The sequence below is a fragment of the Taudactylus pleione genome, unplaced genomic scaffold, assembly GCF_031769625.1.
Source record: "Taudactylus pleione unplaced genomic scaffold, aTauple2 ptg000391l, whole genome shotgun sequence".
NCBI classification, from domain to species: Eukaryota; Metazoa; Chordata; class Amphibia; order Anura; family Myobatrachidae; genus Taudactylus; species Taudactylus pleione.
The window spans coordinates 8,119,610-8,142,769 of record NW_028284792.1 but is presented as its reverse complement, the minus strand read 5'-3'; the positions used below and the strand labels follow the sequence as shown (position 1 = coordinate 8,142,769).

At 43.2% G+C, this 23,160-nt stretch overlaps 2 protein-coding genes across 2 annotated transcripts in view; one reads left to right on the top strand and one right to left on the bottom strand.

Moving 5' to 3' along the window:
* The window catches only part of CRCP (CGRP receptor component), a 38,472-nt gene extending 16,822 nt beyond the window's left edge, over positions 1-21,650 (bottom strand). The window contains exons 1-3 of the mRNA XM_088445945.1: positions 21,276-21,650; positions 19,807-19,843; positions 13,792-13,890 (exon numbers count right to left, since the gene is read on the bottom strand). Coding sequence (XP_088302071.1) covers positions 13,792-13,890; positions 19,807-19,843; positions 21,276-21,283 — 144 coding nt within the window. The 5' untranslated portion in view covers positions 21,284-21,650. The remainder of the gene's footprint in view (positions 1-13,791; positions 13,891-19,806; positions 19,844-21,275) is intronic.
* Positions 21,626-23,160, top strand: part of ASL (argininosuccinate lyase) — an 81,047-nt gene continuing 79,512 nt past the window's right edge. The window contains exon 1 of the mRNA XM_088445944.1: positions 21,626-21,969. The gene's annotated coding sequence lies outside the window, so the exon portion shown is untranslated. The remainder of the gene's footprint in view (positions 21,970-23,160) is intronic.

Here is a 23,160-nt window from a genome sequence, read left to right as displayed (position 1 = left end):
GTGGTTCTCAAACTCGGTCCTCAGGACCCCACACAGGTCATGTTTTGCAGGTCGCCCAGCATTTGCACAGGTGTGTTCATTACCCAATGACACATTTTAAAAGATCCACAGGTGGAGCTAATTATTTCCCTTACGATTTTGTGAGGAGACCTGGAAAACATGCACTGTTTGGGGTCCTGAGGACCGAGTTTGAGAACCTGTGCCCTAGAGTATCAGTATTTTTTTCACAGCACCCCTAGGCCTAAAGTTTTTAATAAAGAAATTCTGCAAAAATGATTAAATTAAGTAAATTGTGTAGTATGCAATCCTTAGGTTCAGTTATGTGGTGGTGGACAAAGGTGCAATTCTGTTTGTGCACATATTTTATGATTGGAATGGACCATAAATAATTTGATCTAGTCCTGGACCCCCAACCCATGGCACCCCTGCAAGTGCCCGAAGGCACCCAGAGTGCAACGGCACACAGATTGGGAACCACTGCCCTAGGGTCTTGTTGGGAGGCTCTTTGTCCTTAGGCCGAATACTTGAATACACCTTTGTGGCGCCGATGCCATATCTATATTGCTCCATACACAGTAAATAGGTAATTGTCCCTGATGATGGGACGATGAATTGCTGTTGGCACAAAATTAACTTTTAATATTGATATGAAAGTAGTAAGAGTACAAGTATACTGACTGTTTCAGACCTGGGTTCTTAATGTTGTCATTACTTTTTTTTTTTAAATATAGAATGCATAAACATCTGTCTGTCTAGACGACTGTTAATTATGAATACAAGGAGGAATGGGGGAGGGAAAAAGCGACGCAGCACTAAGGCAATTAATTGTTATGAGTGTGATAATTTCAAAATAATGAAGATTAGATGAAGGTGAAAAAATTGTTGTTATAATCACCTATATAGACAAAGGTGCTCCCTGAGAGTAATAAATCTGAAATTCATAAAGAAAGGGGGGAGAAGGAAAAGAAAACTCTCATATTAGGGGCACACTATATCAAAAAGTTGAAAAATGGAGTAAATAAAAATTAACTTTTATTCAAAATATTTAAAATTCTTAATATCCGTTGGGAAACAGGGAAAACAATTGACATGACATAACAAAAAAATATATATTAAATGAATATATAGTAGTAAATTAATTCACAGATCACCTCTATATAAGGACAAATAGATATTCTGAGGTATATAGGAGAAATTTTATATTAAAGTGCACTGTGCACTAGGGTATTAGGTGTAAATAAATACAGTCCAGTTTCACAATAATAACACAAAACGGCTTTAAAGTGCATTCAGCAACCATTGATCACTGCCAAAGATAGACCAATGTTCATAAAGTGACATGTGCAAGTGCAAAATATGATAAATTATAAATTATTACACCAATGACAGAAATTGAAAAAGCGGCTTTGAGGCACATTCAGCAGCCATTAATCACTGCCCAAAAATAGACAAATGTCCATAAAGTGACATGTGCACGTGCAAAATTTAATAGATAATAGATTGTTACACAAATAAAGAAATCTGTTTAAAGCACAATAAATAAAAATATCAACAAGTCTTTTATCGATCTCCTATATTAATATAAGACCTCAAATGAATTAAATGGTAAGTAGTTTATCATAAATATTGAAACCAGATTACCAAGATGTGAATTCATTTATATACACGCGTCACTGTATCTATATTGTGATCATCCGGACACAGTGACAATCACGTATTCTGTTAATTTGTTCCTATATAGGAAAACAAGCTGGTAAGGCGTCCCTTAATATATAAACAATTAATTGACATCTCCTTTACATGGATACTGGCAGGCAGAAATAATAGTACCTGTGTACTTATCAGTCCAGAGATCTACTGTTACCAGTCTTACTAATGCATAGGGCTGGTAATGAGAGTCCCTTTCTTGCGGCACAGTGAAAGAATAGAGCAGTACTTTCTCTGCTGTCAGCGCGGGCAATGTTGTCACCCTGTTACATCAGCATTGCAGGGTGAGATTTACAGAGGCAGCAGCTGATGAGAGTCTAGTGAGTGAAGTAGAAAAGAGAGATACCTGACCACAGACAGCAAGGAGAGAGCGCCCGCTTGTTTCTAGGTGATCGTGGTAAGAGGAGTCCCCATGCGCACAGGGACTCCTGTTGATGACGTGGCCCGACGCGCGTTTCGTCTGGCGGCTTTCTCAAGGAGGCACTCCTCTTACCACGATCACCTAGAAACAAGCGGGCGCTCTCTCCTTGCTGTCTGCGGTCAGGTATCTCTCTTTTCTACTTCACTCACTAGACTCTCATCAGCTGCTGCCTCTGTAAATCTCACCCTGCAATGCTGATGTAACAGGGTGACAACATTGCCCGCGCTGACAGCAGAGAAAGTACTGCTCTATTCTTTCACTGTGCCGCAAGAAAGGGACTCTCATTACCAGCCCTATGCATTAGTAAGACTGGTAACAGTAGATCTCTGGACTGATAAGTACACAGGTACTATTATTTCTGCCTGCCAGTATCCATGTAAAGGAGATGTCAATTAATTGTTTATATATTAAGGGACGCCTTACCAGCTTGTTTTCCTATATAGGAACAGATTAACAGAATACGTGATTGTCACTGTGTCCGGATGATCACAATATAGATACAGTGCCGCGTGTATATAAATGAATTCACATCTTGGTAATCTGGTTTCAATATTTATGATAAACTACTTACCATTTAATTCATTTGAGGTCTTATATTAATATTGGAGATCGATAAAAGACTTGTTGATATTTTTATTTATTGTGCTTTAAACAGATTTCTTTATTTGTGTAACAATCTATTATCTATTAAATTTTGCACGTGCACATGTCACTTTATGGACATTTGTCTATTTTTGGGCAGTGATTAATGGCTGCTGAATGTGCCTCAAAGCCGCTTTTTCAATTTCTGTCATTGGTGTAATAATTTATAATTTATCATATTTTGCACTTGCACATGTCACTTTATGAACATTGGTCTATCTTTGGCAGTGATCAATGGTTGCTGAATGCACTTTAAAGCCGTTGTGTGTTATTATTGTGAAACTGGTCTGTATTTATTTACACCTAATACCCTAGTGCACAGTGCACTTTAATATAAAATTTCTCCTATATACCTCAGAATATCTATTGGTCCTTATATAGAGGTGATCTGTGAATTAATTTACTACTATATATTCATTTAATATATGTTTTTTTGTTATGTCATGTCAATTGTTTTCCCTGTTTCCCAACGGATATTAAGAATTTTAAATATTTTGAATAAAAGTTAATTTTTATTACTCCATTTTTCAACTTTTTGATATAGTGTGCCCCTAATATGAGAGTTTTCTTTTCCTTCTCCCCCCTTTCTTTATGACTGTTAATAATGTCCTGATATGTATTATATATTATAGCAAGTAAACATTAATTTAAATATATTGTATATAATAACAATATACATACAAAACTAACAGTTGATTTGGATTTATTAGGTAAAATAATAATTTTAACTATATTAAAACAATTTTAATTACATTTTAAATGAGAACTGTACAAGTGAGACAACTATGGTTGCCAAGCGTTTAAGACATTTTCTGTGTTATCTCCCAATATGACCATTAATATTTCCAAGGCAGATTTTTAATGGGAGAGATCGTTACATTACAGAATAATGTTCAATTTCTCCAGCAATTAAGGTTTTAGTATCCATGCAGCCTACGGAGATAACATTTTTCATATTTTTAGAAAAATATATAATTTTCATATTAGAGAATACCACTTTTTTGTCAAATGTTAATAGAGATGGTAATAATTTCTCAGAAATGTAATCCAAACATTTTGTAACTTTTGTAAATAAATATGCACCATATTATCACTGAAAATACAAGGGACTAGTTTTGGAATTATTTTCACCCCTGTGCTGAGCCTATTTTTGTGTGTGGAGGTTTTAACATTTTAAATTATAAACTAGGGGTGTGCACCGGCCACTTTTCATGTTTTGGTTTTGGATCTGGATCTTTCTTCGTGTTTTGGATCTGGATTGGATTTGCCAAAACCACCCTTCCGTGTTTTGGGTTCTGGGTTTTGTGTTTTGGATCTGTATTTTTTTTAAAAAAAGCATAAAAACAGCTAAAATCACAGAATTTGTAAGTTTTTCTGCTCCTATGCTACTATTAACCTCAATAACCTTAATTTCCACTCATTTCCAGTCTATTCTGAACACCTCACACTAGTGATTTTATGTCCAAAAGGTTGCACCGAGGTAGCTGGATGACTATGCTAAGCGACACGAGTGGGCGGCACAAACACGTGACCCATCTAGGCGTGATACTGCAGTGGCAGACAGGATGGCAGTTTGAAAAACTAGGCCCCAAACTGTACATAATGCAAAGAAAAAAAAGAGGTGCAAGATGGAATTGTCCTTGGGCCCTCCCACCCACCCTTATGTTGTATAAACAGGACATGCACACTTTAACAAACCAATCATTTCAGCGCCAGGGTCTGCCACACAACTGTGGCTGAAATGATTGGTTCGTTTGGGCCCCCACAAAACAAGCTGGCAATTAATGTGTCCCTGCACAAACTGGCTCTACGGAGGCAAGATGTCATCCTCATCCTCCTCATCCACCGATTCCTCACCCTCTTCAGTGTGTACATCCTCATCCTCACAAAGTATTAACTCGTCCCCACTTGAATCCACCACCACAGGTCCCTCTGTACGTTCTGGAGGCTGGTCTCCCTGGAAGAGCTGATAATTCATTTTGATGAACATCATCTTCTCCACATTCTGTGGAAGCAACCTCCTACGCCTTTCGCTGACAAGGTTCCCGGCTGCACTAAACACTCTTTCGGAGTACACACTGGAGGGGGGGCAACTCAGGTAAAATAGAGCCAGTTTGTACAGGGGCCCCCAAATTGCCTCTTTTTCCTGCCAGTACAGGTATGGACTGTCTGACATGCCTACTTGGATGCTGTCACCGATGTAATCCTCCACCATTCTGTCAATGGTGACAGTATCATATGCAGTGACAGTAGACATGTCAGAAATTGTTGCCAGGTCCTTCAGTCCGGACCAGATGTCCAAATTTGGTTCCTGCCTGCCCTGCATCACCGCCAGCGGGTTGCTTAGCATACCTAAGTTTTTTCCTGGCAGCCCCAGTTGCGGGAGAAAATGAAGAAGGAGCTGTTGAAGTGTCACGTTCCGCTTCAGCTGACAGTGTGTTCACCAGCAGTTCTTTGCACCTCTGCAGGCTTGTGTCGGCCGGAAAGAGAGATACCACATAGGCTTTAAACATAGGATCGAGCACGGTGGCCAAAATGTAGTGGTCTGATTTCAACAGATTGACCACCCTGGAATCCTGGCAAAGCGAATGAAGGGCTTCATCCACAAGTCCCACATGCCGAGCGGAATCGCTCTGTCTTAGCTCCTCCTTCACTTTCTACCCAGTGGGCTGTCACAGTCATATAGTCCTTAGTCTGCCCTGTTCCACTTGTCCACATGTCCGTGGTTAAGTGGACATTGGGTACAACGGCATTTTTCAGGACACTGAGGACACTTTTTCTGACGTTTCTGTACAGTCTCGGTATCGCCTGCCTAGTGAAGTGGAATCTAGACGGGATTTGGAACCGGGGACACACTACCTCCAGCAATTGTCTAAATCCCACTGCACTAATGGCGGATACCGGACGCACGTCTAACACCAACATAGCAGTCAAGGCCTCAGTTATACGTTTTGCTTCAGGATGACTGCTGTCGTACTTCATCCTCCTCGCTAAGGACTGTTGGAGGGTCAATTGTTTAGTAAAAGTAGTGGTGTTCCTACTTCCTCTCTGGGATGATGAACGACTCCCAGCAGCAGCAACAGCAGCAGCGGCAGCAGGAGGCGTAGCAATGCAGGATCCTCCGGAGGAATCCCGGATAGGAGAGTCAGTCATGCCAGTGACATTGCCTGCAGGACTACTTCCGATCCTGACTAAGGAGGAAATTGACGAGGAGGGAGTTGACGGTGTGGTTTGCAGGCGCTTGGATACAACAGGACAATGGGATTTAGGTGTCCCTGGACTGCTTACGGTCTTAGCCAAAGTTTCTGAACTTGACAGTAACTTATTATGAACGCGCTGCAGGTGCCGTATAAGGGAGGATGTTCCTAGGTGGTTAACGTCCCTACCCCTACTTATTCCACCTTTACATAAGGTACATATGGCAAGCCAGTTGTTGTCTGGATTTGGATAGAAATATTGCCAGACCAAAGAGGTGGAATGTTTGGTCTTCTGCCCAGGCATGACGGTGATGGGCTTTTTCATCCCACGGACAACAACTGTCTCCCCCGGAGCCTGATTTAAACAAACCACATCACCATCAGAATCCTCCTCGCCAACTTCCTCCTCAGCGCCAGCTACACCAGTATCCTCATCCTGTTGTACTTCAACAGTGACATCTTCAATTTGCATATCAGCAAGTGGACTGTGGGTGCTCCTTTCAGCACTTGCAGGGGGCGTGCAAATGGTGGAAAGAGCCACCTCTTCCCGTCCAGTGCTGGGAAGGTCAGGCATCGCAACCACCACCACACTTGGACTCTCCTTGGGGATTTGTGATATCTTCTTAGAAAGCACAGTGCTTCGCTGTGCTTTTGCCAGCTTAACTCTTTTGATTTTTTTAGTGGGAGGAGGGCTTCCATCATCATGTGAAGCTGAACCACTAGTCATGAACATACCTAGGGATCGACCTTAGCCGTTCCTTGCCACTCCGTGTCGTAAATGGCATATTGGCAAGTTTACGTTTCTCTTCAGCTGATTTAAATGTTTTTTTCAAGGTCATTTTCCTGAACTTTGTCATTTGGGATTGTATGTGCCCTCTATTATGACATTGGGCATCGGCCTTGGCAGACGACGTTGATGGCATGTTATCGTCTATGTCATGACTAGTGGCAGCAGCTTCAGCACTAGGAGGAAGTGGTTCTTGATCTTTCTCTATTTTATTTTTATCGGAGAAAGTTTGGTCCTCCATTTATGTTATATCGATTTGATATATACGTGCGGCTAAACACAGAAAATATTTTTTTATTTTTGCTGGAGAGTAGTGCACTTTGTGGGTTACACCAGCCTTTAAGAAATGAGCCAGCCGGCTCTTTACTTATGGGACACAGGCGCACGCTTGGCACTACTTTGTTGATGCACGTGCGGCTACTGCGCACACAATTCACAAACACAGAAAATATATATTTTTTTGGTTTGGACTGGAGTGTACTTTGGGGGTTACAGCACCCTTTAACGGTCAAGCCAGCCGGCCCTTTACTTATGACACAGGCGCACGCTTGGCACTACTTTGTTGATGCACGTGCGGCTACTGCGCACACAATTCACAAACACAGAAAATATATTATTTTTTTAGCACTTGGGGGTAGCACCCCTGATGGACAGAGCACCCCCTGGACAACACTACAGCACCCCTTTAGGACTGGGACACTGCACAGGACTTTGGAGTGGACACAGCCCCTATGGAGAACTGACTGCATAACACAGTCCAGCCAGCCTCTATGGACTTTGAAGTAGTGGACACAGCCCCTATTAACAACAGCAGCACAGCACAACACAGCCAGCCCCTATGGACTTTGAAGTAGTGGACAACAGCAGCACTACACTACACTACACTACACAGCCCAGCCAGCCCTAACTCCCACCCTCCCTCTTCACTGTCCACAGCCGAGTGAGAAAATGGCGCCGACGCGGGTACCTTATATAGGATCCAAAACCCGCGAGACTCGGAAGGCGGGATGATGACGTTTTGCCTCGATTTCAGATCCGAGTCAGGCGGGAAAAGTCGAGCCTGACTCGGATCGGACTCGGATCGGACTCGGATCGGGGGGGGTTCGGATTTCAGAAATCCGAACCCACTCACCCCTATTATAAACACACACTGTATAGGATTAATATGGTTGCCAACGAGACATAGTTTGAAAATTAGAACACTTACTGTATTAAATGAAGAGACCGCTGCTTTGTATTTGACTCATAATGGAGAATATAATCTGGATTATCTCTGGATAATTTATATTTTCTGTAGGGTGTGATCACTAACAACTACTAAGAGGGCACAAAATCTGAAAGAGGGAACTTGGACCTGTGGGGGTCATTCAGACCCGCTCGTGAGCGTCAGGACGCTCGCAAGCGGGTCGATGTTCCCCACTGCGCATGCGCACGACGGAGGGAGCTCCGTCGTGCGCATGCGCGAGACCCGAGGAGCGACGGGCTTTCCATCGCTCCGGGTCTCGCACCAAAGGGGGCGTGCTGTCGATGTTGATTGACAGCACGCCCCCTTTGGTGGGCGTGCCTGCCAGACGGAGGCGTTCCCTACCGTCTGAAGCCGGCCCCACTGACATCACTAGTGATGTCAGTGGGAGTGATTTTGGCTCTGATAGAGCCAAAATCACTCCAGGGCTTGTGGCAGGGAGACCCTACCGCGGGGTCTCCGTCGCAAGTCCGATGGTCGCGATGGTCAAGACCATCGCGACCATCTTTTTGGCCGCTCGCATATGCTGTGGGTGGTCACCCACAGCTATACGAGCGGCCAGGAGGCCGCTCCATTTTCATGGAGGAGGGCCCTGATTCAGAGCGAGCACTGTGGTCAGAGCGTTCAGCTCTGAATCAGGCCCTGTATTTTAAGTCAAGCATATCTTGTACTTGGAGAAGTGGTTTAAAGTTATTCACGTTCAGAACAATACCTATTTATTTACATATATATTTGTGCATCCCACAGGTCATTGTAATGCCTTCCACACTCATTAACAAGTATTTTGTTTCCCCATTAAATATTACCCAAATCCTCATGGATTCTGAGCAATCTGTAAATAAAATAAGTAGTTTCCAGTGTCAAGCACTTCTTTAAAACAGATCAATAAACCCAACACAATGACAGTGCAAGTCCCCAAATCAGGAAATACCTCACGTAACTGGACTCTCTCTCTTTTAAAACAATGATGTTATTAGTAGGATCGAAGTTAAAAAAAATATATGGGACAGAGTTGGGATAAGGAATAAATTTGGGTTTATCAAAACTAACATATACACTATTTAAAAAAAAAAAAAAAACACATATACACACCTTCTACACAACTTTGTATCAAACTCTGAGAACTATACATAATTATGTTAATATTCTATGGGGTATATTTACTAAAGTGAGAATTTTTAGAAGTGGAAATGTTGTCCAAAGCAACCAATCAGATTCTAGCTGTTAGCTTCCAGATGGTGCTAGTTAAATGTTAAGTAGAATCTGATTGGTTGCTATGGGCAACATCTCAGTTTCTAAAAACTCTCACTTTAGTAAATATACTCCTGAGTGTTCATTCTAGCACCCTGCACTTGTCAAAACCTGTGCAGGTCCTCATTCCTGTCTGGGATGTCACTCTGCTCTGGTACTTCTAGCACACTATGTGTCTCTCTCGTAGTGTTCATTCTAGCACCCTGCACCTGTCACAACCAGTTCCTCTTTCTGTGCCTTCTAGCATACTCTAGTCTGTATCTCAGCAGTATGTTGCATTAGCTGATTGTGCTAGAAGCACCAGAGCAGATAGCGACACCCCAGGCAGAAAAGAGGAACTGAAATGATAGATAAAATCAAAAGTACGCTATCAATCAGCAGCCAGACAAAGGCTGTCAACCTTTAAGGAATATGAAATTATATATCTCTGGAGACCGGCGCTTATATACCAATCATATAAAAATTCAATACCATTAATAGAGAAACGGATGTATAGAAAATCCTATATCACTTTTATTAATTATACACCTAAAATCATAAATACAAAGTATAGATAAAAAATAGAGCTCCAAGAGGGTTTCTGGGGCTGTTCTTCGGTCCATCTCTGTTTTAAGGTATGCCTAACCGAAATTAGAAAGCTCAATGAATTAGAGATAGGTGCAGGGTGCTAAAACGAACACTATCACAAACCATGAAGTTCCTCTTTCCTTCCTGGGGTGTCGCTCTCTGCTCTGGTGCTTCTAGCAAACTCAGGTAATGCAACAAACTGCTGAAATATAGACCAGAGTGTGCTAGAAGGCACAGAAAGAGGAACTGGTTGTGACAGGTGCAGGGTGCTAGAATGAACGCTACGGGCGGGATGTAATAGAGATCGAGCCAGTTAGGCTTTGCCTTGTAAATGACTGCAACTTTAAAAAAAACGATCGAGATCAGTCTGCATCCCGCACCTCCGGCAGACTCGGTCTCTATTACATCCCGCCCTACGAGAGAGAACAAAAATGAGAGCAAGCAAGGAACGAGAGCAAACAAAACGAGAGAGGAAACTGAGAGAACATGCCCACAAAAATACATTTGGCATAATAAACCTAGCTGTGGCTAGATGCACAAAAATATCGGACTCCTATATTATTTTCTGCCTGCTACATTCCAAGATGCCGCAATCTACCTTTTGTGACTGCGTCTGCTACATGCTCCCGCAACAATCAGGACAAAAAAAAAAAAGAAACAGATGTTTGTTTATTCTTAATAATAATATCCATTCAAATATGTAACCTGGTATCAAGTAACAGTGAAGTATATCTGCTTATTATCGTGATGTAAATATATAATCCACTTCCAAAATAAGTGAATAGGCAATGAGAGAGATCTATTCTATTTTAAGGCTATAATGTCATGTAAGAGCTTTAATATGGTATGGTAAAAATGAAGACATTTCTATCTAGCTCCATCACAATTGGAAATAATAAATGTTAGTTTGTAGATTTTATACATATGTGATGAGTAAAGCTATGACATGTTTAACATAAATATAAATGTATGTCAGCATGTTTTAATAGTACACATGGAAATCATTATTAAAACAGAAAGAATGGTGTACACATGCCGGTGGTTTGGGTGCCCTCTACTGGAAAACCTGAGCTATAACATGAGAACCAGCTGTTGTTCCCAGCGCTGCCTGTTTGTTTTCATCTTTCTTTAGCGCCTCTCCTCCTTTTCACCTACTCTCTCTCTCTCTGAAACACTTCCTCCTCCTTCTCCCCCCTTTTTCTCCTACTCTGTCCCCTGCCCATTTCTTGATCTACTCTTCCACACCCCGATCTCTTTTTAAACTTCTTTAGTACCTGCTCCTCCACAGGCACACCCTTAGTTTTTCCAGTTGTCACAATGACCAGACACACAAGGCACTACATTGGCCTGCACATGTTTGCATAGTAGACCTTGTTTTTAAACGTTACTATTATCTTGTATTAGCTTAGAGGGAGGGTGGTAGGGTAGCAGGGTGCTTATAGTGTAAGATTTTTTTAATAAGACTCAGCGGTAGCGAACCAATGTGCATGCACCAATGTGATGACAAGTTTTATCAGCACTTGGTTTTATTATATAGATTATTAGTGTCAGACCCAGCATATGCCGGGTCACCTCAATCCGCTGCAGCTCCGTCCCCCTACTCAGTCCCACCCTCTCCTCGTTGTATATATACTTACCCCTGCAGTGTGCCCATGCTCCCGCTGTGCATGCATGCTGAAGTGGGACAGACCTTAGCAGATTTATATAGATACTTAGCACTACCTTTTTTATTTTCATCCTTACAATTGTAAGTTTTAGGACATCCTCATTTTTTCCTTCCTGTATGTGGCCTATGCATCCCTAAGTGCCTTTCTCTTTTCGCCAATACTATTATAACATTTTGGCTGTAGACAATGTTGTGATTGTTTGATTTTCAGGAGTGTTTGTGTTGTCATCATGAGGTGGTATGTGATGGGAAATAACAGATGTATGGAGGATGTAGATGTGTTATGCCGGAACCCTCTGTAAGTAACATCACTGACACTGGTGGGGAGGTCAGAGGTCATACCAACTGTCACTAAATGCCAATGTGATGACATCACTTTTTACAAGCAGTCAAGCTTCACACATGGGGCAGATGTATGAAGCTCTGGGAAGTGATAATGTGGAGAGTGATAAACGACCAACCACTCAGCTCCCAACTGTCATTTTTCAAACACAGCCTGTAACATGACAGTTGGGAGCTGAGTGGCTGGTCATTTATCACTCTCCACAGCTTCATAAGACGGGTATCCACTAGATGATATTCTCCATGAGCGATACTGTCTAGTGTTTCCCCGACAGTGATGTGCTCAATGTCATTAACGACATTGAGCACTTACACTGAATGATATATTGTTCAGTGACGTCACCCTCCCTCATCCCCATACTTGCAGAACCTGACAATATCGTCAGGTTGCCCTGCATGTACAGGCGATGAAAGATGCCGACAACGACCAGCGGGAGCGAGCATCTCTGTTCATTGACGGCATATCCACTGCACGATATTGCAGACGATGAGCAATATCGTTCTTGTTCAAATCGTCCAATTTATCGTGTAGTGGATCTATACATCTGCCCCATAATACTATGGAAACATCTTTGATTGACTTCTTCAAACACACCCTGTTACCTAGTTTAGCAGTAACAGTACTAGATACCAATCACTAACAGCAGGTGTGGCTCCTGAGAACAAATGGTGCTCAGGGTCTTTGGTAGCAGATGACCTCATTAACAAAATGGAAAATGTCATCTCACACCATAAGTACTCCTCCGGACTAATGTTACCAGGATTGGAGGGGGGCACTGTTTTAGAGTTAACCATGACAATAAATTGAAAGACACCTCAATCTCAGTCATTTGTGGTCTTCTTGTGCAGTAGTGTCTGTGTGGCAGGTGTAGGCAATATTCTATGTAAGGAAAAACTGGTATACAATACTTTAATATGGTAATATGAAAAATTACTTTGAACGAAGCAGACCTGGCAGGTGCTTTTGTTTTTCTGATTCTATCATGTTAGCTGCTGGCTTTTATCATTAACGAGTCGGCATAAATAAATCCACCTGTCTGAACTGGCAACTCTTATTATGGTGAGTGTGTTCAGAAAGGTGAAGCTCAGCCAGCTTTTAAAAGGGAATTGTTAACAACTATCCCTATGTTTTAGGGACAGTCCCAGATGACAGTGACTGTCCCTGGAAATGCCAAACAAATTTTAAAATGACCTACTCTCATTCCCTTTATTGTTATCAATTCTCATTCCTGTTCTATTGATATTCCTATATAGGTAACAAAAACAAGAGAAGCTGTGCAAATTACTCTAAAATTACCTATATAATATAATTAATACTGATGTGGCAGAATAAAATAGAATCAATTGTTAATATACACTGTATAGGAATATGCTGTATATTTGCATGATTCTGTGATGTCGCTCTGTGTGATTGGGTGTATTTCCATGGTGCACACGCTTGTCACCTTTCTGGAAATAACAAATTGCTTCCTATATTGGTTATGTTTCTGCCCTACTACCGAGTTCCATTTTTGTGGGCAAAATACCAACCAGCAGGCAACCTTAATGGTGCATAAATACATATGCAATTCATTATGTGTTTAACTAATTTTGCTGAGGACTCTTAAGCCGGGTACACGCTAGACGATATGTCATCCGATCCAGCTGACGATGCGCGCTCCCACAGGTTCGAAGGACGATATCGTCAGTGGGAGCTATGCATGGCCCCTGCTGTCGCTCCTGGCATCGGCAAGTATGTATGCACTTGCCGATGCCAGCACCCCGCCGGGTCCCGTCGCTAACGATGATGGCATACACTAGACATCAAATGTGTACGGGCCTTAAGGTATAAAAATCACAAGGTTAAGGGCCAAAAAAGAAATCTTATACAGTAGTTCCATGCAAAGTAACGTGTCAGTACAGTTTACCCAGAGATGAAGGTGTTAGTTATCGAAATTTGAAGCACTACTCTAGATATTTAAAGCTCACCTCGTACATGATGGTATTAAGATTCTGCTGCCCAACATTGTTCTTATTTTTCCTTGCCTCCCTTTGCTGTGCCTTTAAATCAGTAAGTAGTTGAAACACCTTTAACATAAAAAAGAAGAGTTATTAAGGAATGTTCATTAAAGTATTTCATACAATCTAAAATTATTAATCTTATGCATCCTACTTAACACATCCCGCTAGGCTGTTTGAGCGGGGCGCGGCGCCTGGTTTTCAAATGGGCAGAATGCGCCCTGCCTTTATGGCGCCACCCTGCTTGCACTAAAACAGCCTGCCGGATGCCATCCACACCCACGGGCTGCAGTGTCCCACAGGGGGGAAAGATTGTGGTGCAGCGCTCACCACCAGTGAATGCGCATGGCATCTATTCACAGTGAGAGGAGAGCTTGGGGGCAACCCAGCATGTCCGTAAGTGCTGGGCACGCCACCAAGAGTGATGATAAGGGGGCGAGTCTTATGGAATGCCCCCTTTTCCGTGGCAAAGCCCATTTTCTGAAAGCGTGCGCTCGAAAGAGTGTCCTTTCTACGGTCCGGCACCCTGCCCCGTGCCGTACCTAAAATGAACACTAATACTAATGAAATGAACATGTACCTGAATCCCAAAAAAAATTATTATTTGGACAATAAAAGCAATGAGTAAATAATGGGTTAACTGCAGACACAGATCTGATTACTGAACTACAGCTTTTCAGAACACTGCTTTTCTTTGTTAATAGTAAGACGTGTTCAAATGAAATCCTATTTAATTTGCGATTTGTAGATGGGACTTGTTAACATAAAACTCTTCAAATCATAAGGAAATAGTTGTGGATAGAAGCACTCTCACTGTATGGTTGCAGTGTATCCCATGAATGAGTGCTTAATACAAATATATAATGTTTTCACACTTCTAATGTACTCCCTTTTATCATTTAATAGTATGGTGAGTTTATGTTCTAACTCTTGCTAGTGCTTGGGCAATACTGTACTTACCTTGAAAAGCAGTGTGTAGATAAAATTTTACCCGTTACAAAATAGCAATAATTTTCTCAAAAACTGTGATTGACTATGCTGTAGGCCAGGGGTAGCCAACCTCGGTCCTCAAGAGCTACCAACAGTTCACGTTTTCCAGGTCAGGTGCACAGGTGTAGTTATTACTGACACATTAGAAATTATCCACAGGTGTAGCTAATTATTTCACTTGCGATTCTGTGAGGAGACCTGGAAAACATGCACTGTAAGAAGCTCTCGAGGACCAGGGTTGGCTACCCCTGCTGTAGGCCCTTGCCTGATACAAATTCCAGGGATTCTTCTTACGGGCAATCCTCACCCGATGACTACCCTGTTTTCAGTAATGGGTTATCTACTAGTTTTTCCATCTCTCTAATGCAGTGGTGTCAAACTCTTGACCATCGAGCTGCAGTGAAACTACACATCCCAACATGCTCTGCCACAGTTTTGCTATTAGGGCAAGCTAAAACTGTGGCAGGGCATGCTGGGATATATGTTCCCACAGCAGCTGGATGGCCACAAGTCTAATGGAACTAGGCAGCAGTCTGCATTGTCCTCACTTATCTTTGTACTGGTCATGGAACCATTGGCAAAAAAATAAGATGTCACCCCTCCAATATCAGTCATGCCCAGCATGAAATGTGCCCATTTGTGGATGATGTCATTTTTTTTGTCACCAACCCCCGAGACCTCATTATCAGCAATAAACGCTGTTCTCCAGGAGTTCACAGAGGCCTCCTCCTATAAAATAAATACTTCTAAATCTGAGGCTCGAGCTTACGGAGTTGCTCAGGACTATTTGAATCTCTTACTCTTCCTGCACCCATATAAGTGACAAGTCACATCTTTAAATTACCTGGGAATTTGGAATCCCTACAAACTCTCTACCATCGCTGATTTCTGATTATTCACTACTTTTAATGAAGGGAATTCAATTCAGTGCGCTGTTGATAGCGCTGGGAGGGAGCTTCCGAAGTTATTCAACTCAGTGCACTGTTAGGGCGACTAAACGATTTCTTTCTCAGCCAGCACAGGTCATCTATCAAAGAAGCGTTTGTCTCAACTAACAGACACGAGGATTTACACATTTTCACAACACACTGCCATATGTTGTGCACACTATAAGAATAATGGATAATCATGATTTGCTCATTAATTTTCATTACATATTTTTCTATTTATTGTGGTTGCATTAGGTTTTTTTAATATCAGAGAGGTCTGATGTTAATGGATACCTATTCTATTTTTCGTGTAATGCGTACGCAAATGATTTTGATCAAGAATTGAGTGTGATGCCTACTGCCTTGCATTTCACACTGACACCAAGTTTAGCTTCTTCTTTGTGTTTTTTTCTTTGGATTTCTGTTTATTATTTACAGTTTCCACAGTTACTATGTTGCAAATTATACAGATGCCAGCCTTTCTGACAGTTCATTTTGTTGTTGTCTGTTGTTTCCAGCATTACCTGTTGCATGGGGGAACTCATTAGTTGTTTATTGCTTACAGTATGCCCCCAAGTGGGACACAGCATGCAAGCTGTGTTAAGAAGAGTGGCCCATCAATTAACCAATTGAATCTGTGCTATAAGTGTCCTACATGGTAACCGGCAACATTAGCCCCTGCCGTTAGGCACTGAATGTATCTGTTCTGTCAACCAGATGTTTCAATAAATATCTTTACTTCATCAACTGACATGACTACTGGTCTTGTCCTTATCCTGCTGGGTTTGGCATGTATGCTCTATTTCACTATTGTGTGGACCTGGCACCGGACTTTGTGCTGCTTCAATATATATAAAATAAATCACACTTTCAGAAGACTCCAAGCTAGGAATCTAAACACCAAACCTCCTATACCATATTCATACATTTGTGTGCACCAGCATAAGTTTTAGTTAGCTCCCCTGTATTTAAAGTACACAATGCTTAGCATGTCATGCAGTGGACTTGAACACACAAACTCATACAACACTCAGACATGTAAGACATAAGCTATTTGCTCCTGTGCTACAAGCCTAGTAATTTTAACTATGAAGTGTCCCCCCACACATTGCATAGATCTGCTGAGCTGAAATGGTTAAACTGTCAATTAAAACTAGCATTATATAGTTAGAATTACAAGGCTTCCAAGGAGCAAATAGCACTGTGTGAAGTGTCTTACTGTGGTACATGAGGTTGAGTGTATGGTATGCTGAGAATTGTCCATTTTAAATACAGGGTGAATTATCTGAAAGGGGCACATGTCAACTGTACAGTAGCAGAAGCCAATCAAACGAGCCTGCCTGCCCCTCAATAACTTGCATCCTCACCATTGCAAAGTTAACCATTGTAGAGACAGTTTGTTTCCATCGCAGGAAAAAAAAACTCCTATGTGCACCACTGAGACTTGGTTCTTCCATAATCTCCCCTCTCAATATTTGTGGTCTCTAAACTTATTCCTAAATTACTCTTCATCAACTGGATTAAACTAGGCATTGCTATTTGTCAGGATTTATACTATATGAGAGCTCTTCTCCCAAGTCTTTCACCTAGTTACAGTCCCAATACAATATACCTGCCCGGGATTTGCAATGAGATGCATTCTGGAGCGTGGGCCGGGTAGTTAACGCTATCTCCAGATGGCGTTAGGCGCTGTACCCTATGGGCTACTTTCTGCAAGAGTTACAAGAGAGGGATCCATAGAATACCTCTTCAGCACTCACCACTCATGCATGCAAAGTATTGCACCCAGCTCTCGAAGGAGAAGTGAAAGAATTGCATTGGACACCTTTCTGAGCCCGTCCCTGCGGGTGTTTCTTCATATATCATGGCAATCTATAGTTTCTTATTGGCACAAGTAGTGGTGATAAGAAATTCTAATTATTGGGTCTAGGACCCGATAATTAACAAATATGGCCCTAGTGCCGTGGATCCCAAACTTTCTTGAATCACTGTTTCAAAAAAGGAGAGAAGGGAAGAATCCCTATATGAGTGCACTATTACTTATAATAAAAAATAAAATATAACCTTTATTATAATTCTTAAAATACACCCTTGGGTGAACAAACACAGCAAAATACAAAACATACAATATTACATATAACAGAACATATTAAAATATGTGTGCTCAGTCCTATATATTTGTCACATAGTGTCCCTTTGTGTACCTATTAAATTTATTATGCTTCTCAAATTATTGGCTGCTTAATAGAGAGTATCTGCAATTAGTTTAACCTAGCATTCCCGCTAGGCTGTTTTAGCGGGGCGCGGCGCCCTGCCCTCCTTCTGGAGGGCAAAAAGCACCCTGCCCTCCAGGAGGAGGGCAAAAAGCGCCCTGCCCTAACAGCCTGTGGGAGCCGTTCTCACCCGCAGGACGCAGTGTCCCGCGGGTGGACAAACATGCGTTGACCCGGTCACCGCCAGAGAATAGAGCATGCGCCCGGCATCTATTCTCCCTTTCTGCAGCGCTTGCGGGCTGCCCGGCATGTCCGTAAATGCCGGGCACGCCCCCAAGTATGACGAAAAGGGGACGCGACTTATAGACACACCCCCTTTTCATGACCACGCCCTTTTCGGGCGGGCGCGCCTTCGGCAAGCGCACACGATTGCCCTCTCTAGCTCCGGCGCCCTGCCTGCCGCCGGAGCTAGAGGGAACACTATTAACCCACGTGTGTACGTCTCATTTGAGAAGATCCAGTTATAATCATGTGTGCTTACAAATCTAATATATCAACCAAATGAATCCCCTTACTAGGGTGTTATATTATGATGTAACACATTATAGACCATTTCTCTGTTTGTAATTGTGTTTCCACAATACCACGTTGATTCCAGAACAGCAACACTGTATCAATCTCAAGAGTCTGGTTTAATAGTGGCTAACAAACAGATCATTACAGAGTATCCAGCCTGCCAGTAATTCATCTAATTTATTTTAATTTACAGGTGCTTGTTCCCATTCATCACTTATTAATAGCTTGGTTCATACACACGGGGTAATAGTATAATATAAAGTGGCACTGCTGATTCTGGCCGTATATCTCTCTCATGCAGCCGAGTTATCACATAAGGCAGTGCTGCTTACAGTGGCTACATATCTTTCTCAGCTGGCTCACTTAATATACACAGCAGCGCTTTGAGTCTGACCACATGTCTCCTCTCAGCTAGCCTGGTATATCTCCTGCTCTGAGAGTAAAAGCTGCACTATTTGCACTGGCTCTGCAGCGCCGTGCAAAAGCTACAGCTAGAATTACTATCAATTCAGTGGAGCTTCAATTTCTATCATAACATTCAAATTATAGGTACAACAGGTATTATTAACACTTAGGACTGGCACAGAGAACGCCTAGACACGTGGGCTTGAATCACTGCTCTCCAGAGTATCAGCATTTTTTTCATGGTACCTCTAGGCCAAAAGTTTCTTGTTGAGAAATTGAGCAAAGATTATTAAATTAAGTAAATTGGGCTTACCTGTCATGCTTAGGTTTAGTTATGTGGTGGTGGACAGGGCTGCGCTATGTTTGTCCGCATATATAATAATTAGCAGCCACCATAAATAATTTGATTTGGTACTGAACCACTAGCCAGTGGCACCCCTGCAAGTGCCCCGGCGACAACCCAGGTTGCCATGGCACCTAGTTTGGGAGCCTCTGTCCTGGTGTGTAAACCACTCAAAAATTTTATTTCTATTAAACTTATTTTAACTTATGTCATAAACATTTCAATATCTATAAAAAACTCTTTAATAGAACTGCATTATTATAAATAGAAGAATAACTCTGATTGAATTTATGATTGAATGTGTTGGAGATGGCTAGAAGGGGAAGGTTAGAAGTGCCGCACTGCCTAACACAGGGTTAAACAGTACACACATAACCTAACCTTGAACACTAAAGACACCATAACAAAAAGCACTGCTGGCAATGTATCTACTAATGCAATTATAGCATAACAATATGTCCATAATACTTTTGTTTCATGTAAACAAACCCCATTTTCAAAATACATAACAATCTTTGTATGTACATACCTCATAATTACTGAGGAGAGCTGCATTTGCATCCTGCCTGTAACACAAATAAAATAAAAATACAACCAATTAGAAAAAAATTAAATGCATTTATCCGGGAAGCAATCGGGAAGCCGACTGCCTAAATACCGGCAGCCGGCTTCCCGACTGTCTTATCCCGGCAAGGGTGAAATGCCGGGCGTCTAGATGTAGACGCCCGCATTTCCCCGACGCCGGGAGACCGGCGCCCGGCATCACGATCGTAGTGATGCCGGGCGCCGCGAGCGGACAGCCGCAGGTGGGGGAGGGTTAGGTTTAGGGCTCCCGGGGGGGACTCAGGGTTAGGCACCCCCCCCCCGGGAGGGTTAGACTAGGGGGAGGGAGGGTTAGGCACCCCCAAGGGGGACTTAGGGTTAGGCACCCCCCCGGGGGACTTAGGTTTAGGCAGCGGGGAAGGGGGTGGTTAGGCACTTAGAGGGGGGATTAGGCACTTGGGGGGGAAGTTAGGGTTAGGCACCGCTAAGGAGGGTTAGGGGGGTTAGGTTAGTCTATACTTACCTATCCACGATCGGGATTTCCAGCGCTGTCGAGCTTCCGCTGCTTCGAACTCTGCTCCTGTCGGGCTGCCGCTGACGGGAATCGAACCGCCAGCCGCATGGCCGGCGGTATTTCATACCCATATATCCCTGTCCCACTGTTTAATAATATCACAATTCAAAACAGTATTCTGCCTCCCCCCTGACAGCAGCAGGACATCAGCCCATCGGTACTATATAGAATGCTGTAATAGTGACAGCAGCAGGACATCAGCCCATCGGTACTATATAGAATGCTGTAATAGTGACAGCAGCAGGACATCAGCCCATCGGTACTATATAGAATGCTGTAATAGTGACATCAGCAGGACATCAGCCCATCGGTACTATAAAGAGTGCTGTAATAGTGACAGCAGCAGGACATCAGCCCATCGGTACTATATAGAATGCTGTAATAGTGACAGCTGCACAACATCAGCCCATCGGTACTATGCTCACACACATAGCGATATTTTACCCGATCTGGCCAATTCCGGCGCATTGGAACAACAGATCGTGTAAAATATGCCAAAATCGTGAGTCCCCGCTGGTCGCACATCGCATCTTCAGATCTGCCGTGCTGTAGGGCAGATCTGACAATCTCAGGATGCACTGGAGTAGTTAGGAGGCACGATAGATCGTGTGTCACATTGGCAGCTTTTTCATACCAAATCGTGTGCAGGACTGCCGGGGAGCTCCAGGGGAGAGTTCAGGGGGAAATCGTGTACCTCGGCTGATCGGGAACACATTGCTATATGTGTGGGCACAGCTGTACAAGCTGTGCCCACACATATAGCAATGTGTTCCCGATCAGCCGAGGCAGCAGCACGGTTATACAGCTATCATAGCTGTGTACACACGGACAGTGCACCACCACATTACATTTACTCTGTGTGAGACACATTGTAATCTTACACTTCCATGATACTCGAGTGTCCCCCGCCGTCCTACACCATATCCAGTCCCTCGGAAACTAAGTTACAGGTATAATGGTTCCTTCCGAGTAAGGTTCTGCTACATCTAATAAAATACGATTATTTGAAAATATTGCTATTATCTTCTTACGTATGATAATGTTCTGTAATTCGGCGAAAATTAACCAATAATAAGTATTTATAATGTTATGGAATGTATGCAATGTGTCTAAGTACTCTGTTCCTGCCCAACCCCCCACTTGGTTGTTACACTGTAGTTAAAGAATAAGTGCAGGGGTGATGGTGTAAAACGTGGCACCGGATTACGCAGGGTTGGACCCCACGTACCCGGAGCAAGGGGAAGGCTGTCCTCCCCATGTGCCACATACAACCAGGGTTCTAGAGCAGAACGCCGCGCACTGTGACGTCACGTTGCTGTATGCTATGAGGTCACAAACACAATATTAGAATTGCCCCACATGTGATCAGTTCCTGTGTAGTAGTGGGACATATACACAACCGGCAGCCATGGTCCAGCCTCCTCCTCTGTGATTGGCTATATGAGTCGGAGGAGGTGGGCTACACATGACAGACACGACAACTCAGCGTTGTTCTTCACTCCCATTATTTACGTCTGTGGCTGTGCCGAGCTACAGGAGAAGCTGCTCCAGTGGGAGGAAGACATCATAGTACAGGTGAGAGACTCTCTCTCTATAATAGTAAGTGTCGGTACACTTATAATGCAATATAAGCTCGTTGTAGTATGCCAATGGACAAGTCAGTTATCAAGTGCAGAATGAACTCTATACAGACAATTATAGTCATATTTGCCTACTGTTGGCAGAAAATCTACTGTATAGAATTGAGAAAGAAAAAATTTATTTTACTCTGCATGTGGGTAGAGTAAGCAAACACCTAAATGTCCTAATAAAAATGTAATGAAATACCACTTCCTTAGTGCACTTGGGAAAGCAGCCTAGGTTAACTAGGGGTGAGCGGGTCCGGTTTTACTCGGATTTACTCGGTTTTATCGCCACTTTACCGCAAATTCGGATTTATTATATTGGCTATCCAAAACACATGATAGGCGATAGCCAATAAAATGCCGTTTAAAGATCCGAGTAAAACCGAACCCGCTCACCCAAACACAGGGGCAGGGCCGGATTAAGACTTGTGGGGGCCCCGGGGCAACTAAATTGTGGGGGCCCCAACCAATCAAATAGACACTAACCGCCTGTTGCCTCTCCTATGTCCCTGCATGATAGTAAGACACATGGCAGTAGGGAACATTGGGAGCAGTAGAGCCGGCAGAAAGGAGATCTCTGGGCAGCCAGGTACAATCTTGCAATGCAAGGTTGCCGGCTGGAGCCCCCCATCACAGCTGCAATGGGCAGTGGAGGGCAAAATGCACATACAAGGAGGGGGCCAAGACCCGCTGCATTACCTGTCAGGACCCGCCACGAGTGGTGCGCATCACGCCGTCGGCTGCCGTCTTCATTCTGCCGGAGGTGTTGTCACTGGCCCGGCTTTCACAGAGGAGGAGCAGCAGCAGCCTGGGCTTGTAGAATGAGGAGCCAGGCAAGCAAGCAGAGCGCCGAGGAGCACATCTCCGCCGCCTGAGGAAAACCCGGACTGGACCCTGGACTGGAAGGTGAGTAGGGGAAGGGTCCAACTGCAGTGTGCGAGTCAGCCATGCTTGCGGATGCCGGGTGGGCAAGGGAGATAGCAGAGTGGGCCAGGTAGGGGCAATGTGTGGGGGCCCAAATGTGTGGGGGCCCCTGGACGACCGCCCCGTTCGCCCGCCTATAATCCGGCCCTGCACAGGGGTTACCTTAAAACCCAAAGAAATAATGAGATCCGAAAAGTCTGGTGTGTATAACCTATGG